General features: G+C 42.0%; 1 protein-coding gene across 3 annotated transcripts in view; it reads left to right on the top strand.

The window, feature by feature from the left end:
- The window catches only part of TBC1D30 (TBC1 domain family member 30), a 93,088-nt gene that overhangs the window by 21,922 nt on the left and 53,319 nt on the right, over window positions 1-17,847 (top strand). For 2 of the 3 annotated variants that reach the window (XM_020287529.2, XM_076007460.1), the window contains exons 1-2: window positions 988-1,099; window positions 6,770-6,934. In XM_020287529.2, the coding sequence (XP_020143118.2) occupies window positions 997-1,099; window positions 6,770-6,934 (268 nt within the window). In that variant the 5' untranslated portion in view covers window positions 988-996. Of the gene's footprint in view, window positions 1-987; window positions 1,100-6,769; window positions 6,935-17,847 lie in introns of those variants that run through there. The other variant, XM_012782393.3, reaches the window with a different exon arrangement.

Consider the following 17,847-nt stretch of genomic DNA (forward strand, 5'->3'; position numbering starts at 1 on the left):
AAAAGTTCACAGCGTTATTAAATCCAAGTATCTGCCAGGTGTTCAGAGTTTTAGAAAGGTTACTGTCAGAAACGAAAACTAAAAACTCCTTTTTAAAGGCGCTCAGATCAGGAGGAAAGGTGAGAAGGGCTGGGCACTGCGCACCAGCTTTACAAACGAGCTTTTGGCCTTGGCCCACTGAGCTGGCGTTTGGGACCCTCCCGGGCATTTTTCTAGCTGGAGGTTGAAGAGGATGCAACAGTTGCCCTCTTTCTGCGTCCAATCTCGGGCTTGAGAGTGAAGGTGGCAGCGGCCCGAGCGCCCTGCCCTCTGCAGGCCGAGCACGCGCCATCCCGACGGTGCTCCGGCCGCAGCCCGCTCTTTGACGCTCGTCAGAAAGCGCTCTCGGGAGAAGTCGGCGTCCCTGGCAGCAGGTGTCCCCAGGTAGCCCAGCGGCGTGAACGCCCCCTCCTCGCCCGGCTCGGGGCGGAGAGCATCGGCTCGGGTTCCCGGCCGGGGGAGGTCCGGGCCGGCGCCTCGGGAACCCGGAGCCCGCTGGCGCCGCGCCAACCGAGGGCGCCCCCGGGCGGGCCGAGGCCGCGCCTCCTCCCGGAACTGGCCGGCGCCGCGAGGCCGGAGGAGCGGCGGGCGCGGGGCAGCCGCGCGCTCGGGGCCATGGAGGGCCGGCCGGGGCGCGCGGGGCTTGAGTTCCGCGGCGGCGGCGGGGCGAGGCCGGAGGGCGCGGAGGAGGAAGCGGCTCCCGGAGTGCCCCGAGCCCCACCCCTGCGGGGGGCGGCGGAGCAGCCGCGGGGCTCCCGGGACTCGTGGGAGGGCGAGGAGCGCCCGGAGCCGGCCGGCGGCCGCACGAGCCGCACGGCGTCCCTAGTGAGCGGGCTGCTCACCGAGCTGTACAGCTGCGCCGAGGAGGAGGAGGCGACGGGCGGCGGCCGCGGGCCCTGGGGCCGCCAGCGGCGCTGCGACAGCCTGGACAGCTCCACCGAGGCCTCGGGCTCCGACATGTTCCCGGGCGGCCGCGGCGGCGCGGGCGACTCCCGCGTGCTGCAGGAGCTGCAGGAGCGGCCGAGCCAGCGGCACCAGATGGAGTACCTGCGGCAGAAAGGTGAGGGCCGGCCCGCGCCCTGTCTGCCCGCGCTCCAGCGCCCACCTGTGCACGCCCGGCCTGCTCCGCCAAACGCTCGGGTTTAAGTGTGGGGCGTCTGTCTTGCTGGCGCCCACAGTGTCACAGATTCCTGCGTACACTTAGTTCATGATGCTCCCACCTGTCCCCTCTCCAGGCGTCGAGTCGAGAGCGTCAGTTAACAGAGTGGGCGGGTGTCCCCCTCCTCCCATCCCCCTGCGTGTCGGTGGGTGCCCTGGGGAGCGGCAGCCGGGTTCTGATTTCACCTGAACAGCTGTTAGGACCCGGTTGGAGTTTCTGATGTGTATGCCTGAAGTTCCCTAGAGGGCGCCTGCAGAACAGAGGCGACTCTAGGGCATTTTTTTTTTTTTTTTAAGGCCGCCTTCCCTGGCCACACCACTTGGGTAGTGTTTAACTAGTGAGGCAGAATAACTTGATAATGCGGTTTCGAAGCAGGGCGGGTGAATTCCATTTCTGCCTGAACCTACGGTTCCAAGCAGCTCACCAGGTGGTTTTTGGGTCTGTTTTTCCCTTCTTTTAGGTGGCGGGTTAGCGGAGGGTCCTAAAGCATCGGCCTCATTACAGCTGCGGTCCTCAAACCCCGGGCCGCGGACCAGTACCGGTCCACAGCCTGTTAGCGACCGGGCTGCAGAGCTCTGTCCCCCGCCCCCACCCCCACGTCCGTGGAAATATTGTCTTCCATGGAACCGGGCGGCGGGGAGGCGGGGCGAGGGCGAGGTGAGCAGCGAGCCAGGGAAGGTCAGGTTTCGCAGCTCCCCATCGCTGGCATCACCGCCTGAGCTCCCCTTCCCCTGATCCAGGGGTAAAAAACGGTCTTCCATGAAACCCATCCCTGGTGCCAAAAAGGTTGGGGACTGCTGCATTACAGAATTTAACTGCTGGCACCTTCATTTGGCTTGGAGAGGTTGATAAAATGGATTTGCTTTCAAGAGGAGAGGCTAATGTGGTGTTCCTTTTGTTATCAGCCTCTGATGCTCGTGTCCTAATTAAGATTTTTTTCCCCTCAACTGTTCATAATAGCTTGCCTTTCAGGCACCAAAGCAGTTATTACAGTTGGCTTTTTGTATGCATATATCAAGATTTCAGTTTACAAAATAAAGTGAAGTGTGGCAAACAGACGCTAAAAGCCATCATAACATTTCTTGGAAGTAATGGCCTTGTGCTAAATTACCAGGAGAAGGAGGAAAAAGAGTACTATATAATGGTCTCCTGTCTCCTCTTTGTAAAAATCAGTCTAGCTAGTTCCAGAAAAAAAAAAACAAAACAACAACCCAAAACCAATAAATCTGTCTGCTTTCACAAATTTATGTCAACAGCTTTCAGTTTCCTCTTTTGACTAGTGAAGATTTTTTTCCCAGCTGATTGTTACAAATGACTTCTACCTTCCTCCCTCTGCTTGGAACTTTGGCTGGAGTTATGCCATTTCATTTTATACAGTTATTTGGCTGTTCTCAGAGTGTCTGTGTATGCAAAAATTCCGTAGGGCGATAGTGCTTTCAGACTCCAGCAAAATCACTTTTGAAGAATGATGATTTGGCTTTCTGTCTTTATAAGACTGTTCACTGTTCATTACTGAGGGAATTTTGGAGATTAGTAATTTCCTTTTTGAGGAGGAAAATTGGCAAGCTAAAGTTTAAAGAAGAGGTAACAGTACCGCTTTACAAGTGGATTTCCTGTGAGTGACTATTAATTGTTCACAAGACCTGTAAGAATCCATTTTGCCCAAGTTCTAGTCATTGCATGGCTAATTTCCTACTAAACCTTTCTCCGTTTGTAATCAACCCTTTTATGATGTACAAGATGCCATATTATAATAGTCCTATATATACATGCGCATGCACATATATACACACCCCTTTATGGATAAACATCATTAGAGTGCTAAGATTATTAAAGACTCAGATAATGGATACAGCTGCCTGCCTAAGTAATAATGGTGCTTTATTAGGTTATTTGATTTTTTTTTTTTTTAGGGTCAAAAAATCTCTCTCCCACCATAACTGAGAGGCATTGAGTAAGAATCTCACAAAATGCAGATAACCTGTGTATTAATTCTCTCCTTTCACTGTTAGGGATTTTGCTGCAGCACCTATTTAGCTATTTAATATGTGTGGGTCCTTTATTTGATTGAGACACCAAAATGGTTTCTCAGGAAATCAGGACTGTTTTCTCAGTGTTTCCATGGTTAAGAGATGAACTTTGGAGTCAGATTCCTGGGTTGATATCCTGCCACAGTTCCTTACTAGCTGTGTGACCTTGGACAAGCTATTTAACCTCTCTGTGTCTCATGTTCTTTTAAATGGGGATAATAAAACCTGCCTCAGAGGGGTGTGGTGAGAATTATATAAATTAATCTGTGTAAAGCACTTAATAAAGGTTAGATACAATTTTGATCATATGCCCTGGAACTCCCTAGAGGGGAAGTTGGTCACAGTTTGTCAGTTGACAATTTCCTCATTTTCCCTCAGTTATTTAACACTGTGTGAGGGGCTGTGGCTGATGCTGGGTGACCTTCAAAGGTAAAGGAGACCTGTTTCCCCAGGATGCTTTGCACCAGCAGACACTGCTGTAGAAGACGTTTCCCGTAGAAGACATTGAGTGTGGAATTCAACTCTGAAAAATTTTCCCATATTGAACATAAACATAATTCAGAGAATTGGTACCTTAAGGGTCACTGAAAATGAGATAATGTAAAAACCCTTTTGTTGAGGAAAAGTATAATTTAAATGCCAGGTGATATTTCTACTCCCTTTATTTTGCCTCCAGCCTCCTCTTGTAGCTGGTTCTTGTATTAAATTATCCTTAGAACCCATATACTTTTTGTTCAACCTAAGTGTACTATTTTCATTATATCCTGCCATATATTTGAAATTAGGGTGAGAGGAAGAACTGGACTTTGTCCCCTTCTTCACAATAATTTCTTACTCTTAAAAGTACTGTTTATATTCATGTTTATAAAGACCATTCACATTTATATCTCAGCATAATCTTATTTGCGAGGCATAATTTGAGACTTTGAGCACTGTCTTGTCTAAGACATTACTCAGGTAGTTGGCTGATCCAAAAGAGGTTCTTTTTTTTTTTTTTTTTGAGACAGAGTCTCACTTTGTTGTCCAGGCTAGAGTGAGTGCCGTGGCGTCAGCCTAGCTCACAGCAACCTCAAACTCCTGGGCTCAAGTGATCCTCCTGCCTCAGCCTCCCGAGTAGCTGGGACTACAGGCATGTGCCACCATGCCCGGCTAATTTTTTATATATATATATCAGTTGGCCAATTAATTTCTTTCTATTTATAGTAGAGACGGGGTCTTGGTCTTGCTCAGGCTGGTTTTGAACTCCTGACCTCGAGCAATCCGCCCGCCTCGGCCTCCCAGAGAGCTAGGATTACAGGCGTGAGCCACCGCGCCCGGCCAAAAGAGGTTCTTTTGTTTATTTTTATTTTTTTAAGAGACGGAGTTTCTTGCTACGCATGCTTTCTAGGGCTGTAGTGCAGTGTTGTGATGATCATAGCTCACTGAAGCCTTGAACTCTTGGGCTCAGGCAATCCTCCTGCCTCAGCCTTGAAAGTAGCTGAGGCTACAGTTGCAAACACAGCTAATTTAAACATTTTTTTTTTTTTTTGAGACAGAATCTCGCTTTGTTGCCCAGGCTAGAGTGAGTGCCGTGGCGTCAGCCTAGCTCACAGCAACCTCACACTCCTGAGCTCAGGCAATCCTCCTGCCTCAGCCACCCGAGTAGCTGGGACTACAGGCATGCGCCACCATGCCCGGCTAGTTTTTTCTATATATATTAGTTGCCCAATTAATTTGTTTCTATTTATAGTAGAGACGGGGTCTCACTCTTGCTCAGGCTGGTTTCGAACTCCTGACCTCGAGCAATCCGCCCGCCTCGGCCTCCCAGAGTGCTGGGATTACAGGCGTGAGCCACCGCGCCCGGCCTAATTTAAACATTTTTTTTCAGAGATTGGGGTCTCTCTATGATGCCCAGCCTGGTCTCGAACTATTGGCCTCAAGCGATCTTCTGGCCTGGGCCTCCCAAAGTCCTGGAATTACAGGCATGAGCCGCCATGCCCAGCCTCAAAAGCAGTTCTTTTTAACTCAAGGTCAAAAGCATTTTCCATGGCATGGTCAGGTATGATAGCTATTAAATCATCCCCTGTACTTCTGTTATAGACCCTGAAAACTCACTTGCCTGGACGTCTATTTTTCTTACTTTTGAGCATTTCTTTTGTTCTCTTCTGATTCTCTCTAGTTTCTCCAAATCCCTTTAAAAATGAGTAGATCCAAACCCCACACAGGACCTCTAATGAGGGCTAGCCAATGCCAGCTTGAGTAGAAGTCTTCACCTGCCTGTAGATCACAGTCTACTGACTAATGATATCAAGTGTGGCCAAAAAACCCCCTCCCAAATCATAACAATTATTCATGTAGAGATCATATGCAATTATGATTCCCAAGTCTGTTTTTACTTGTAGAAAAACTGCTGCTGTGAATATTAGGTTTATGAATGTATTGATAAAATTATCCTAATTTATCTGTTTAAAGGAAATGTGTTTTCTACTATCTTTGAAAAAGTAATGAGTCTCTAAAATAAAATATTGTACCTGATAGGCTATTGGAAGACTGGATATTTAAAGTAAAACCAGTATTGCCACATTCATCTACATTATAAAATGTGGTAGAATTATTTACTATTAGCTGATCATTTATAAAGATAAGTGCTTTAAAAAGATTTGGCATCATGTGTTAGATTCGTCATTAATGTAACAGACTCAAAATGATTCATTTCTTGCAAGCTTACCATTTGAGCACTTGAACGATACAAAATGTACGTGCCCATTTTCAGGCAGTGAAAGGTAAATTTGCAACCAGAGCTAGATATAGTAAAGGTAAGAGTGTTTGCTTACATGTTAAAGATAGCATCAATGATAAAATTTATCGTATGGTGTCTATTTCATGGACAGAGCAAGGAGATGAATAAGTGACTTATTTAATCAGAATGTCTTAGCTGAATATGTACAAATAATCCTGAGTGAGAACCTAGAATTAGTTAGTTTAAGTGGATGTTCCAGATATTTGCCTTTTAAAAATTTATTTTCTTTTAAATTTCAGAATATTATGGGGGTACAAACATTTTGGTTACATATATTGCCTTTGTATCACTCATGCCAGAGCTATAAGTGTGCCCATTACTGAGACAGTGCGCTCCACGCCCATTAGTTATGAGTTTACCCATCCCCTCCAACCCCCTCCACCTGCCCGGCACCCGATGAGTATTACTTCCATGTGTGCACCTAAGTGTTGATCAGTTAGTACCAATTTGATGGTAAGTACATGTGGTTCTTGTTTTTCCATCCTTGTGATACTTCACTTCGAAGAATGGGCTCTAGCTCCACCCAGGATAATACAAGGGGTGTAGATCACCATTGTTTTTTGTGGCTGAGTAGTACTCCATGGTATACATATACCACATTTTATTAATCCACTCATGTATTGATGGGCATTTGTGTTATTTCCACATCTTTGCAATTGCGAATTTTGGTGCCATTAGATATTTATTTTTTGACTAGTATCACACTGGGATTTGTATTCTTCTCAAGGTATTTATTCTATTTTAATTTTTCTCTACTGGTAGACACTAATGAACTGAAGACAATCCTTCGAGAGCTGAAGTACAGGATTGGCGTTCAGTCGGCAAAGTTACTTCGGCAGCTAAAGCAGAAAGATAGGCTTCTGCATAAAGTACAGAAGAACTGTGATATCGTGACTGCCTGCCTGCAGGCTGTGTCACAGAAGAGAAGTAAGTACTAGCATGGGGATTTCCCTGTGCCACGTGCGACTGAAATATTAGTGAAGCCAAGTCAATAGTCATTGTGTTTTTGAATATATTGAAAAGTTTTAAGTGCAAGCTTCTATCCTCAGAACTAAGAACTAGGAATAACTGAGGCGGCTTCCTATTTTCTCAGTTAAAATGTATACTTCATGTCTAATGTTACAACTTTAGTTTTATTATTCTAGATTTGAGATAATACTTTGCTTTGACAATGGTTATTTTTACCTGATGCTAAATAATGACTAAAATCTTTATTTTTAAAATAGCATCAAGTTAGACGTACCTAAAAGGCATGTCCTTGTTCTCTTATTCTCTGTGTTCCAATAAGTGAGTTAAACAATTGACATGAAGGTGATTCTTGTAACAGGATCTTACAACTTGCTCTGAAATTTGAAGATGACAAAATATTTTAACAAACAAAACATGTCTCTTGAGTAATCCACTCATAACTAAGAGATTTGTGGTTTGTTAATACAGTTAAAAATGTTAAATTATCGATCTGTGTTAAATACTAGATATAACAGCTTGTGAATTAATTTTATAATTCTCCATGCAATAATGTTACATTTTATTCTGCTAACATTTCCCTATTTTTGTTTTGCATTCTTTATTAACATGCAGCGTGGCAGAACAGTATGTTCAGGTATGGTGAATATAGGCATAGATGATGTGTTTTGATAAAATGCCTGTGGCAGCTTTTCGGTGCATGGGAAAGTTGCCTTTTCTTCTTTACTCTGTCACATTTTATATGTAAAGTGACATCTCTAGAGTGCTTTTAAAACAATTTCCAAATTAAGATATGTTTGTTTTCATGAAACAATTTTTAGGGCTTGATTAGTTTCAGATAATAAAATTAATGGCTTAAATTTCATTCCTAATGTTTATTATTAAAATAAAATTCTATATTTTCTTGCTCCTCTTTTATTATATTGCTGTTTGTTATCCCCCAACTATTATTCACACTGTTTCCTAAAGAAGGTTTCATTTAATGGGTATTAAAGAAAATACTAGTTGATTACCATAATAATTCATACGGTCCATACCAAGAAGAAATATGATTAAAGAGACTGGCTTTGAGTAGGGTTTTCTCCAGGGTCAGACACTTGTCTAAAATAGCTTAGAGAAGGAAGAAGGATGTGTCTGTGTGGCTGTATCTATCTACCTATAAAAAGTTGGCATATGTTATAACTATTTGATAGTTTGCCATGAATTCTGATCGATTAACAATGTCAAGCAAAAATATTTTCCATGGTTGGGCACAGTAGCTCACACCTATAATCCGAGTATTTTGGGAGGCCTAGGTGGGAGGATTGCTTGAGCCCAGAAGTTCAAGACCAGCCTGGTCTAGAGCGAGATCCAGTCTCTACAAAAAATAGAAAAATTAGTTGGGTGTGGTGGCACGTACCTGTAGCCACAGCTACTTGGGAGGCTGAGGCAGGATGAGCACTTGAGCCCAGGAGTTTGAGGTTACAGTGGGCTATGATGATGCCACTGCAGAGTGAGACCCTATCTCAAAAAAAAAAAAAAAATAGATAAAATAAATAAATTTTCCCCTTCTGTTGTGAGATACCTTGATTTTGATTTTTCTCCTTTAAACTGTGTTTCTATCTTACCCATTATAATTGTGTGTGCTGTGCCAGAAGCTAGAAGCACAAGATGCAAATGCATGGGTTTTTGATGCATGGGAAAGTATGAGGGAGGATGAAGCCAGGGTCAGGAGACAGAGAGAGGCTAGCATAGGGTCATGGATTGGTGGATTCTATTGGTGGTTGCTAGGGACTAATAATCATTTAGAATTTAAGTTACCTGATTGGTAGAAGGATTGACATTTATGTCTTTTTAGAAAATGTGCCCATAAACACCCAACTTAATTTGTGAATTTGTCAATGCATCCTTCCTATGTATTTAGAGTTTGTCTAATTCCAGCTGGGATTTTGCATTTCAGAGAATATGAGGTTGTCTGGCTCCTTTCCTTGAGAATTAATTTCTTTTCTTGGTACTTTATTAAATGGAACAGATTGTTTTTTCATTAAGAAATAACTGCATTAGAATTGTCATTCTTATCATATGCTGCTGTATTATGGTGGAGACAGTGTTAAAAAGTTGACTAAATGGTTATTTATCCATTTTAGAACTCCAGAGGTTAGAGGATTTATAACCAAATGCCTGATTCCAGTAGTTGCACATTTTGTCTCTTTCCTCAAAGTCAGCTAATAATAAATACATTTAATTAGAATTCTAAAGAATCGAGGTTTCATCATCACACTGAATAACTGAGCTTTCATTTTAATAGTGGTTGGAAATGATGCATTCAAATAGAATATGTTGAGTTGTTTGTATTTAATATGCAGAAGTCCAGATAATCCCCATTGTTGCTTTCATATGGAGTTGATGCTTATGGTTCTTTGCATAAGTGACATTTCCCCTAATAAAACTATTTCAGTGTTATATTAAAGTGGATTATTTCCTTTTTTTTTTTTTTTGAGACAGAGTCTCACTCTGTTGCCAGGGCTAGAGTGCTGTGGCATCAGCCTAGCTCACAGTAACCTCAAACTCCTGGGCTCAAGCAATCCTACTGCCTCAGCCTCCCGAGTTGCTGGGACTACAGGCATGTGTCACCATGCCTGGCTAATATATACTTTTAGTTGTCCAGCTAATTTCTATTTCTATTTTTTTTAGTAGAGATGGAGTCTCACACTTGCTCAGGCTGGTCTCGAACTCCTGAGCTCAAATGATCCACCCGCCTCAGCCTTCTAGAGTTGCTAGGATTACAGGCATGAGCCACCAGACCCTGCCTGGATTATTTCCTGTTAATCAGCAAAGGGAATATAATAATTTTGAAATGAAAATCATAAATGTATTTTATGAGCCAAAATTCCTAGATCATTTTTATTTGTAATACAAATGACATAACTACTTAGACTTTATGGCTTCCTACATCAAGCTTTATGGTAGTATCTTTTTGTTTTAAAACTGGGGTGGGAGAGTTCGAGACCAGGCTGAGCAAGAGCGAGACCCCCATCTCTACTAAAAATAGAAAAAATTAGCCAAGGATGGTGGTACACATCTGTAGTCACAGCTACTCAGGAGGCTGAGGCAGGAGTTTGAGCCCAGGAGTTTGAGGTTGCAGTAAGCTAGGATGACTGTATTGCACTCTAACAGGAGAGACAGAGTGAGTCTCATAAAACAAAACAAAACAAAAAACAAACATAAAACTGGGGGAATAAGAAAAGCAAGATCAATATTTGTCTAATAGTGTTTCTCTTTTTTATATACTTCTGTATTTTCCATGAGTGTATTACATTTTAATACTTTTTATTAAGATATAATTCACATACCATAAAATTGTGCAACCACGACCATTATCTAATTCCAGAACATTTTCATCACCCTATTTAGCAATTCAGCTTTTCTCTATGTCTCTGCTTCTTGGGAGCACTTCCAGCATCACTGGTGGCACTTTGTATATGTCCTATGGCAGGAATCCTCAAACTTTTTAAACAGGGGGTCAGTTCATTGTCCCTCAGACTATTAGAGAGTGCGCACTGTGGGCCCGGGACAAGTCGGCTGCTAAGCAGGACAGGCAGCGGCGGCAAAAACACCTGGAGGGCGGGATAAATGTCCTAAGCGGGCAGCATGTGGCCTGTGGGCCATAGTTTGAGGATGCCTGTTCTATGGTGTTATTTAAGGTTTATGGTATTGCACTAAACACAATGAAAAATACATGAGAACTGTGAGAGATCACAGTTTTTACTGTGATATGCAATTTACTGGCAAGACACTGCTAACTGCTTGCTTAGAGATGATTAGCATCACATGGTGTTTTAAGTGAATACTCTCAACACTGAGTTCACTGAAATAGCATCTGGAGGTGATTATGAAACTATTATGGTAGTACAGGATGTAGTACAGTTAATTTCATGCAGTTGTGATTTAATACTTCATCTTTATACATTTGCTTACATTTCTCTCAACTGGGAATGACACATGTACAGTCTGTATTTGTATGTGTTAATTTTGATAAATTTTAACTTTTTATAATGGATTTGTATATATTTCATAGTAATAAGTGATAAAATTTATTAGTATCTATATGTATTTTATACATCCATGACATACCTAATTTTTGCTTAGTTTTTTGGATATTTCTATGCAATGCAGTTCATCTGTGAGTTTTTTCAAATTGTTGCAAGTGTGCGAAAAACTTCCCAACATAGTTTTGAAAAAAAATTTGTGTATAAGTGGATCCATGCAATCCAAACCTGTGTTCTTCAAGGGTCAACTATGTGAGTGTGTGTGTGTGTGTGTGTGTGTGTGTGTCTGTGTATATAGAGAGATTGGGAGGGAGTGTGTGCATGTGTACATGCTGGGTTTGGTTTGCTAATATTTTGTTATGAGTTTTGTATCTATGTTCATGAGTGATATTAGCCTATATTCCTATTCTTGTAATGTTCTTGTCAGGTTTGGGGAGCCTCATAAAAGAAGTTACAGAGTGTGTCCTCTTTTTACATTCTCTGGAAGAGATTGTGTAGTATCTATTATTTCTTTTGTAAATGTTTTGTAAAATTCAGTGGTAACCACATTTGGGCCTGAAGTTTTCTTTGTAGGAAGGTTTTAAATTATGGATCTGGTTTTTAAAATAATTATAGAATTATTTGTATTTTGTATTGTGTATCAGCTTTGGTAAATTATATAGAATTTACCATTTCATACAACTTTTCACATTTGTAGGCATAAAATTATTAAGACTACTGGGGGGGCTCCTTTAGTTTTTCTAGATGTTAAAACAATTTCATTGATTTAAATAGGAATTCACTTACTACTTAAAATATCTTTTATTGTAGAATACAGCACCATAAAGAAGAGTATTTAATACATGTATGTATGTTTTAAATAAATAAACAAAGGTCTATGCATGTGGATATTTACCTAGCAAGCTTGAGTAACAAATATTTCTGGCACATTAAAAGTCCTTGTGTGCTCCTTCCTGATTGAGATCTGTCTTCCCAACATTTGGGTTAACCATTATTTTGCTTTTCTTTATACTTGTTACACTTCCTATATATATTCCTAAGCAATATATGGTTCTGAAAAACTGAGTAGCAAGCCAAAGCCTAGTTATGTAGGGAAAGCGTAATGTTGCTGTCGTAGATAAAAGCTCTCAGAAGATAAACCGAACAGTCTCTGGGTCCCAGCCTGGTGTAGGTTCCTTTGAAGAACCCACAGGAGTCCCTTCTGGGGAGCCAGAGGATCTGGTTATAAATGAGTCCGGTGACATCTGCCAGGCTATGCTTTGGACTAGTCACTGAAGAATCAGGCAGTCTGGAGGAGTGGCCTGCTCTTTAATTTTGACTCAAAGCTCACCATGGCCTTGCCCCTGCTCTTAGAAGTAGGTCAGAGCACAACACTTTTGTGGGCATGAAGGAAGAGCAGACATTTCACCAGTGCATTGTAAGATAAACAAGTACAGGCGAGAATCTGGACCAGCTCCCCTGGGCATTCTGTCCTTAAGTTAGCAAGGTGGTTCTACAGCAGGAAGCATCTTGTGTTGACTACTCTCAGGCAGCTGTCGCTTGTGCCTCGCTGCTCCCATCCAGACTGGCTATGCTCTGTCGGGCACATGGCTGTCGTCATGAGATCTTCCTTCACTCTCATCGTGGAGGAGAGGCTCCCTCTGTCTCTTTCCTCTGTTGGATCTTGTATCCTGTCTCCCGTGTTTTTCTTCTTTCTTTTTTTTTTTTTTTTTTTTTTTTGAGACAGAGTCTCACTTTGTTGCCCAGGCTAGAGTGAGTGCCGTGGCATCAGCCTAGCTCACAGCAACCTCAAACTCCTAGGCTCAAGCAATCCTTCTGCCTCAGCCTCCCAAGTAGCTGGGACTACAGGCATGCGCCACCATGCCCGGCTAATTTTTTCTATATATATTAGTTGGCCAATTAATTTCTTTTTTATTTATAGTAGAGACGGGGTCTCGCTCTTGCTCAGGCTGGTTTCGAACTCCTGAACTCGAGCAATCCGCCCACCTCGGCCTCCCAGAGTGCTAGGATTACAGGCGTGAGCCACCGCGCCCGGCCTTCTTCTTTCTTGATTATTCTTTTTATATTGTTGCCCATATACCCTTGAGGGAGGGTGCTTGTGAGGTAAATATTTGGGAAGTGTGCATGAATGAAAATCTTTTTATTTTACACATTCCCACACACCCCTTAACTGACACTTCTATACTTTATTGCCTTCTTGCTTCCATTGTTGGTCATGAGAAGTCTGAAGCCTTTCCAGTTGCTGATTCTTTGTTCACTTTTTCCCTTTGAAAGCTTGTGGACTATTCTGTTTGTTCTTGGTGTTCTGAAATTCATGATCATGTTACTTTAGGTCTGTTTTCACTCAGGTCATTGTTAGTGGGCCTAGACAGGCTCTTTCAATCAGGCAACTTTTGTCCTTCATTTATAGAAATTTTCTGTGAATTATTTCATTGTTGCTTTCCTCCCTCCTGTTTTCTTTTTTCTTCTTTCTGGAATTTTGTTGTTTGGCTGTTGGAACTTTTGGACTAGTTCTGTAATGTTCTCTTTCTCTCTCTGTTCCTTTTGCTTTACTTCCTTGGTGATTACCTCAATTTTGTTTTCCAGTTCTGTTATTGAGAACTCTTTTTTGGGTTGTTATTTGAATTTTTCTTTTATGTGGCATCCTGTTCTTGTTTCATAGATGCAATATATTTTCTTATTGCTTTAAGGATATTAATGATAGAGACTAAAACAGACAAATAGAAAGCAACACTTTGGAGGAGACAGATTATACAGGGAGGAAAAAAACTTTCAAAGTTGTATTATATGTAGAGGCTTCCTCAGATGTCTGGTAGTCCTTAACTGTCTGCTCATAATCGTGAGAATCCAAAATGCTGACTTGAACTCTGGGCTCCCTGGCAGGGCTTACTGACTTTGAGCTTCACTGAAACGTCATTTAGAAGGGCTCTGTGTTGTGGAATCTCCCAGGTCAGTATTTTCAAGTCCTTCTATGGACTGGTCAGGTCCTTTGGGAAGGAGAGTTCTAAGCTTCTGCTTGGAGGATGAAGGTCTGGCTGTTGGTGTTCTTGGGCTGACTGTGGTTGAGAACTGGGAGTCTCAGCATTCAGTATGCATGTGGTCATTGGGTCCTGTTTTAGGTAAGGCTCACTCTCAGCTGGCCGTCCAAGGACTCTGTGTTAACCCTCTCCAAAAATAAAAACCCAAACTTTTTCAGGGATGGAAAAGGGTCAGTTGCTTCATAAAGAGGGCAACTAGGGATCCAACTACCTCACAACAGCCTTCTCCCCAAACTCCTTATTAAGCCTCCTGGGCAAGTGGCTGCCAGTCCTTGAGTCTTCTGTGGAGTATGTGGTGTAACACAGGTTGGATTTCAGTTTCCTCTGTCAGTTGGGATTTGGCTTTTTAAGACCTGCTAAGTCAATTTCTACTTGTGTGCATGCTTTTCCAGATTCAAAAATTTGTTGCTGTTCTCTCTGCTCCTTTATTCCCCCTAGTCCTTGTGAGTTATAATTTAAAAAAATCTCTTTATTTTTATTGTGCTTTTGTTGGGCACCAAAGTTAGATGCATTTAAAAAAATCTGCCATCTTAACCCAGATGTGCTTATTTCTTCTCCATAAACTTATTTATTTTGATAGCTGCATAGAAGTTAGCATTTAGATTAAGGTAGATTTGCATTAAATTTGGAAGTTGACTGCAAAATTGTGAATTTCATCACGAATTTGTTAAGATTGGTAATAGTTTTAGATATGTTTTCCATATATCATTAGCAGCTTGGTCTACCTTGAAATAACTCAGTAAGAATTTCTGGGTGAAAGAAACTGAATGAAATTGCTTATGACATATTTTAGCAACAATTTCCCCTGATTTTCTTTAAATTCTTTAGTGTTTTATAGCTAAGAGTTATTTTTCTATTTTGTCATAATTTATTCTTACACATACTTCAAATTTGTATATTTGAAATTACAGTAGTAGCATTTGAACCTCTAACTTCTGAGAGATTCCTGTTGCTTTAAAAAAAAAAAAGAGTAGATGTTTCTTGTGACCTCATTATAAAAAGAACTGATTTTTGAATCTCATCCATGATAATATAGAGCTAGAAGAGAATTTTTAAAAATGATTTCTATTTACCCAGAGCCTTTGGTTGAGCAAAGTGAGACATGAAGGATTGAACATTGCTGAAACTCACTAGCTGGTTGGTGACACAGTTGGGACTCCCTGCCTGGTGGTGTCCTTACTACCAGTTATGAAAGAGAAAACTACACATACCGCCAGCAGGGGGAGTTTGCTGTCTCTTTAGCTTTCTTAAGAACGGGATTACGGTTTATTTATGTACTCTGTATTTCCAGAAGGGTGAGACAGCCTATAAAACTAAAAATGATACAAACCAGGATAAATGCCATATGGAAAAAATAAAGGGGCCCTTTTTTAGAAGTACTATATATATAATCTATATATATATATGTATTGTGACCACTTTTGTATTTAGTTATGAGAGAATACTTCTAAAGGTAGGGTATTTTGTCATTTTATATTTAAAAAAGAGGCCTTTCCATTAAACCATCCCTTCCAGACTATGTTTTTCAAAAGTATTATTCATTCAACAAATATTTATTCTGCATTTACAGTTTGCCAGACTTAATTAGAGGCTGCCTTTTTCATTGGCCTTTGCATCCTTGCTTTTCAAAGGCAATTATGAAGGTTTCTGGGCTCCTCGTGTTAAAAAAAATCAATGATATGGGATTATTTGAGGAGGAGGTATGGAATAATCATAGTTAGGGATTATATAATTTTTTAGCTCTTTGGGAAATGATTGCTTACATTTCTCCAGTATTGTACAAGGAGACTGTTCCTCCTTTATGTGCTTTGGTTGAGAAAATGATATGTAAACATGATTTTGGGAATACATGTTATATCTGAATGCAGACCCTGTGTATGCAGAGAGCAATAGGAGCAAAGATGAGAACCACCAAAATCTGTGAAGCACCAGGGAGCATTTCAGAGAAGTGGGATTAGCAAAGGCCGATAGCAATGTGCCTCGTGGCAGGGTTGGAGGGATGGGGACATTCCAGGTGGAGAAGACAGCACTGGGCCTGGGTGAGTACCAGATATTCAGGACACTCTTAGTAATTCACTATTGCTGGATACAGAATTGGAGGCTGGAGGGAAGTGGCAGCAGTTGAAACTGGAATTTAGATTGTATCGCATAGCAATATCGCTGAGCACAGAGTGACATGACTGGATTTTCATATTTCAGAGGTCATTTGGCAGAAAGCAGGGAGGACAGGCTGGAGAGGGTGAGTAGACACCAGCAGTTTGAGGATGAGGCTAATAGAAAGGTCCAGTAGAGCTGACGGGCCCCGCAGGAAGGAGCCTGGCAGTGGGGGAGAGGCAGTGAGATGTTTAGGAGAGAGATTTGACAGGACTGAGAGGGTGGTATGGGAAGAGGAGGAATCTGGGTGGACTTGAGGCTTGGGTGAGGTGTGGGAGGCACCGGGAAGTGCTTGCAGTGGAGACCCCCTCCCCCACCAGGGACAACAAGTGGGACTGCTGGGAAAGGGGCGGAACTGTCTGAGAAGAGCCAACAAGGGAGGGCAGCATGGACGCAGCTGTTGGAGGCTGGAGGCAGAGTTTCAAGGAGATGCAGTTTTAGCTTCCCTAGAACAGCTCTCAAGAGCACATGCACGTGGGCATGTGCATGTAATTATGTAAGGAAGTCAGGTAGGAAAAGGATGGGAAAGGGCGTTGGACTTTTGCCTTTTAAAAGTGAAGTTAAAGGAGTTTCTGTTTCAGTCTAGTGGTAGGGACAAGAGCCACATTACAATTGGTTCATACACCAAGGGTGTTGCAGTCATTCTGAAGTTTTCTGGTGATGAGATGGGGTGAGAACTAGGCTTGTTCTGTGTTCCTTGTATAGAGCCCCTTCTGCCTCCACTGTTTGTTAGAACTGATTAATCTGCCTTCCTCTGAACCCCACCATTCCGTATGCTTCTGTTATGGCACCTGTGATATTTCATATTTGTTTCTTTATATCTCTATCAATGCCCTCTCCTCCACTGCCCATTAGGCATAGATCTTTTGGGGGAAGAGCCATATCATTCATCTTTTTTCCTCAATATTTATTACAAAACTGCGTGGGTGGGTGGATAAGTTAAGAGGCTGGATCACAGTTACTCTGTGTGTGCATGTGCATGTATGTGTGAAGGAGATGACTTGATCATGACAGTAAGAGTGACAGGCCAGGGTAGGTCATCGGAGCTTGTGAACAATAGTGTGTGTTTGGAATTGTCACTTTGATGAATGGGAAAGGGATGGATTAGGAAGGAGCAGCACATAGCTCTGATGGAATCGGAATTCTTAGTTTGTAAACATGCAGGAATTTCATGGAGTTGAAACATAGAATTCTAGGGCTGGAGAAAATGTTAGAGTCAGTGTAGTGCAACTTCCTGTTGAACATAAAACACTACTGTATGGGAACTGCCATCCTAGCTGGATGAATAGCAATTTGAGAGTATGGCCATTATCCAATAAACGTTTATTAATTGATAATGTTAATACAATCTTTACATGAGTATGGAATGGAGAAATTAGATTATATTATCCTAGTCAGGAAGAAAGCCTGAGAAATAATTTGAAAATTTATGTATCAGATAGGAGGAGAAATAGCAAAGACAGGTCAATTTGGATGTATTGTCCTTACAAAATATCTCCTTAACAACATTGTGAAATTTTACCTGTCCAATTCTTATTTTCTTCTTCTTCTTCTTCTTCTTCTTTTTTATTCCTTCATATTATGGGAGTACGGAATTTGTTAGGGTTACATATCTTGCCCCTGTCCCCCCTCCCCCACCCCGCTATGCCAGAGC

The sequence above is a fragment of the Microcebus murinus genome, chromosome 10, assembly GCF_040939455.1.
Source record: "Microcebus murinus isolate Inina chromosome 10, M.murinus_Inina_mat1.0, whole genome shotgun sequence".
Classification (NCBI taxonomy): Eukaryota; Metazoa; Chordata; class Mammalia; order Primates; family Cheirogaleidae; genus Microcebus; species Microcebus murinus.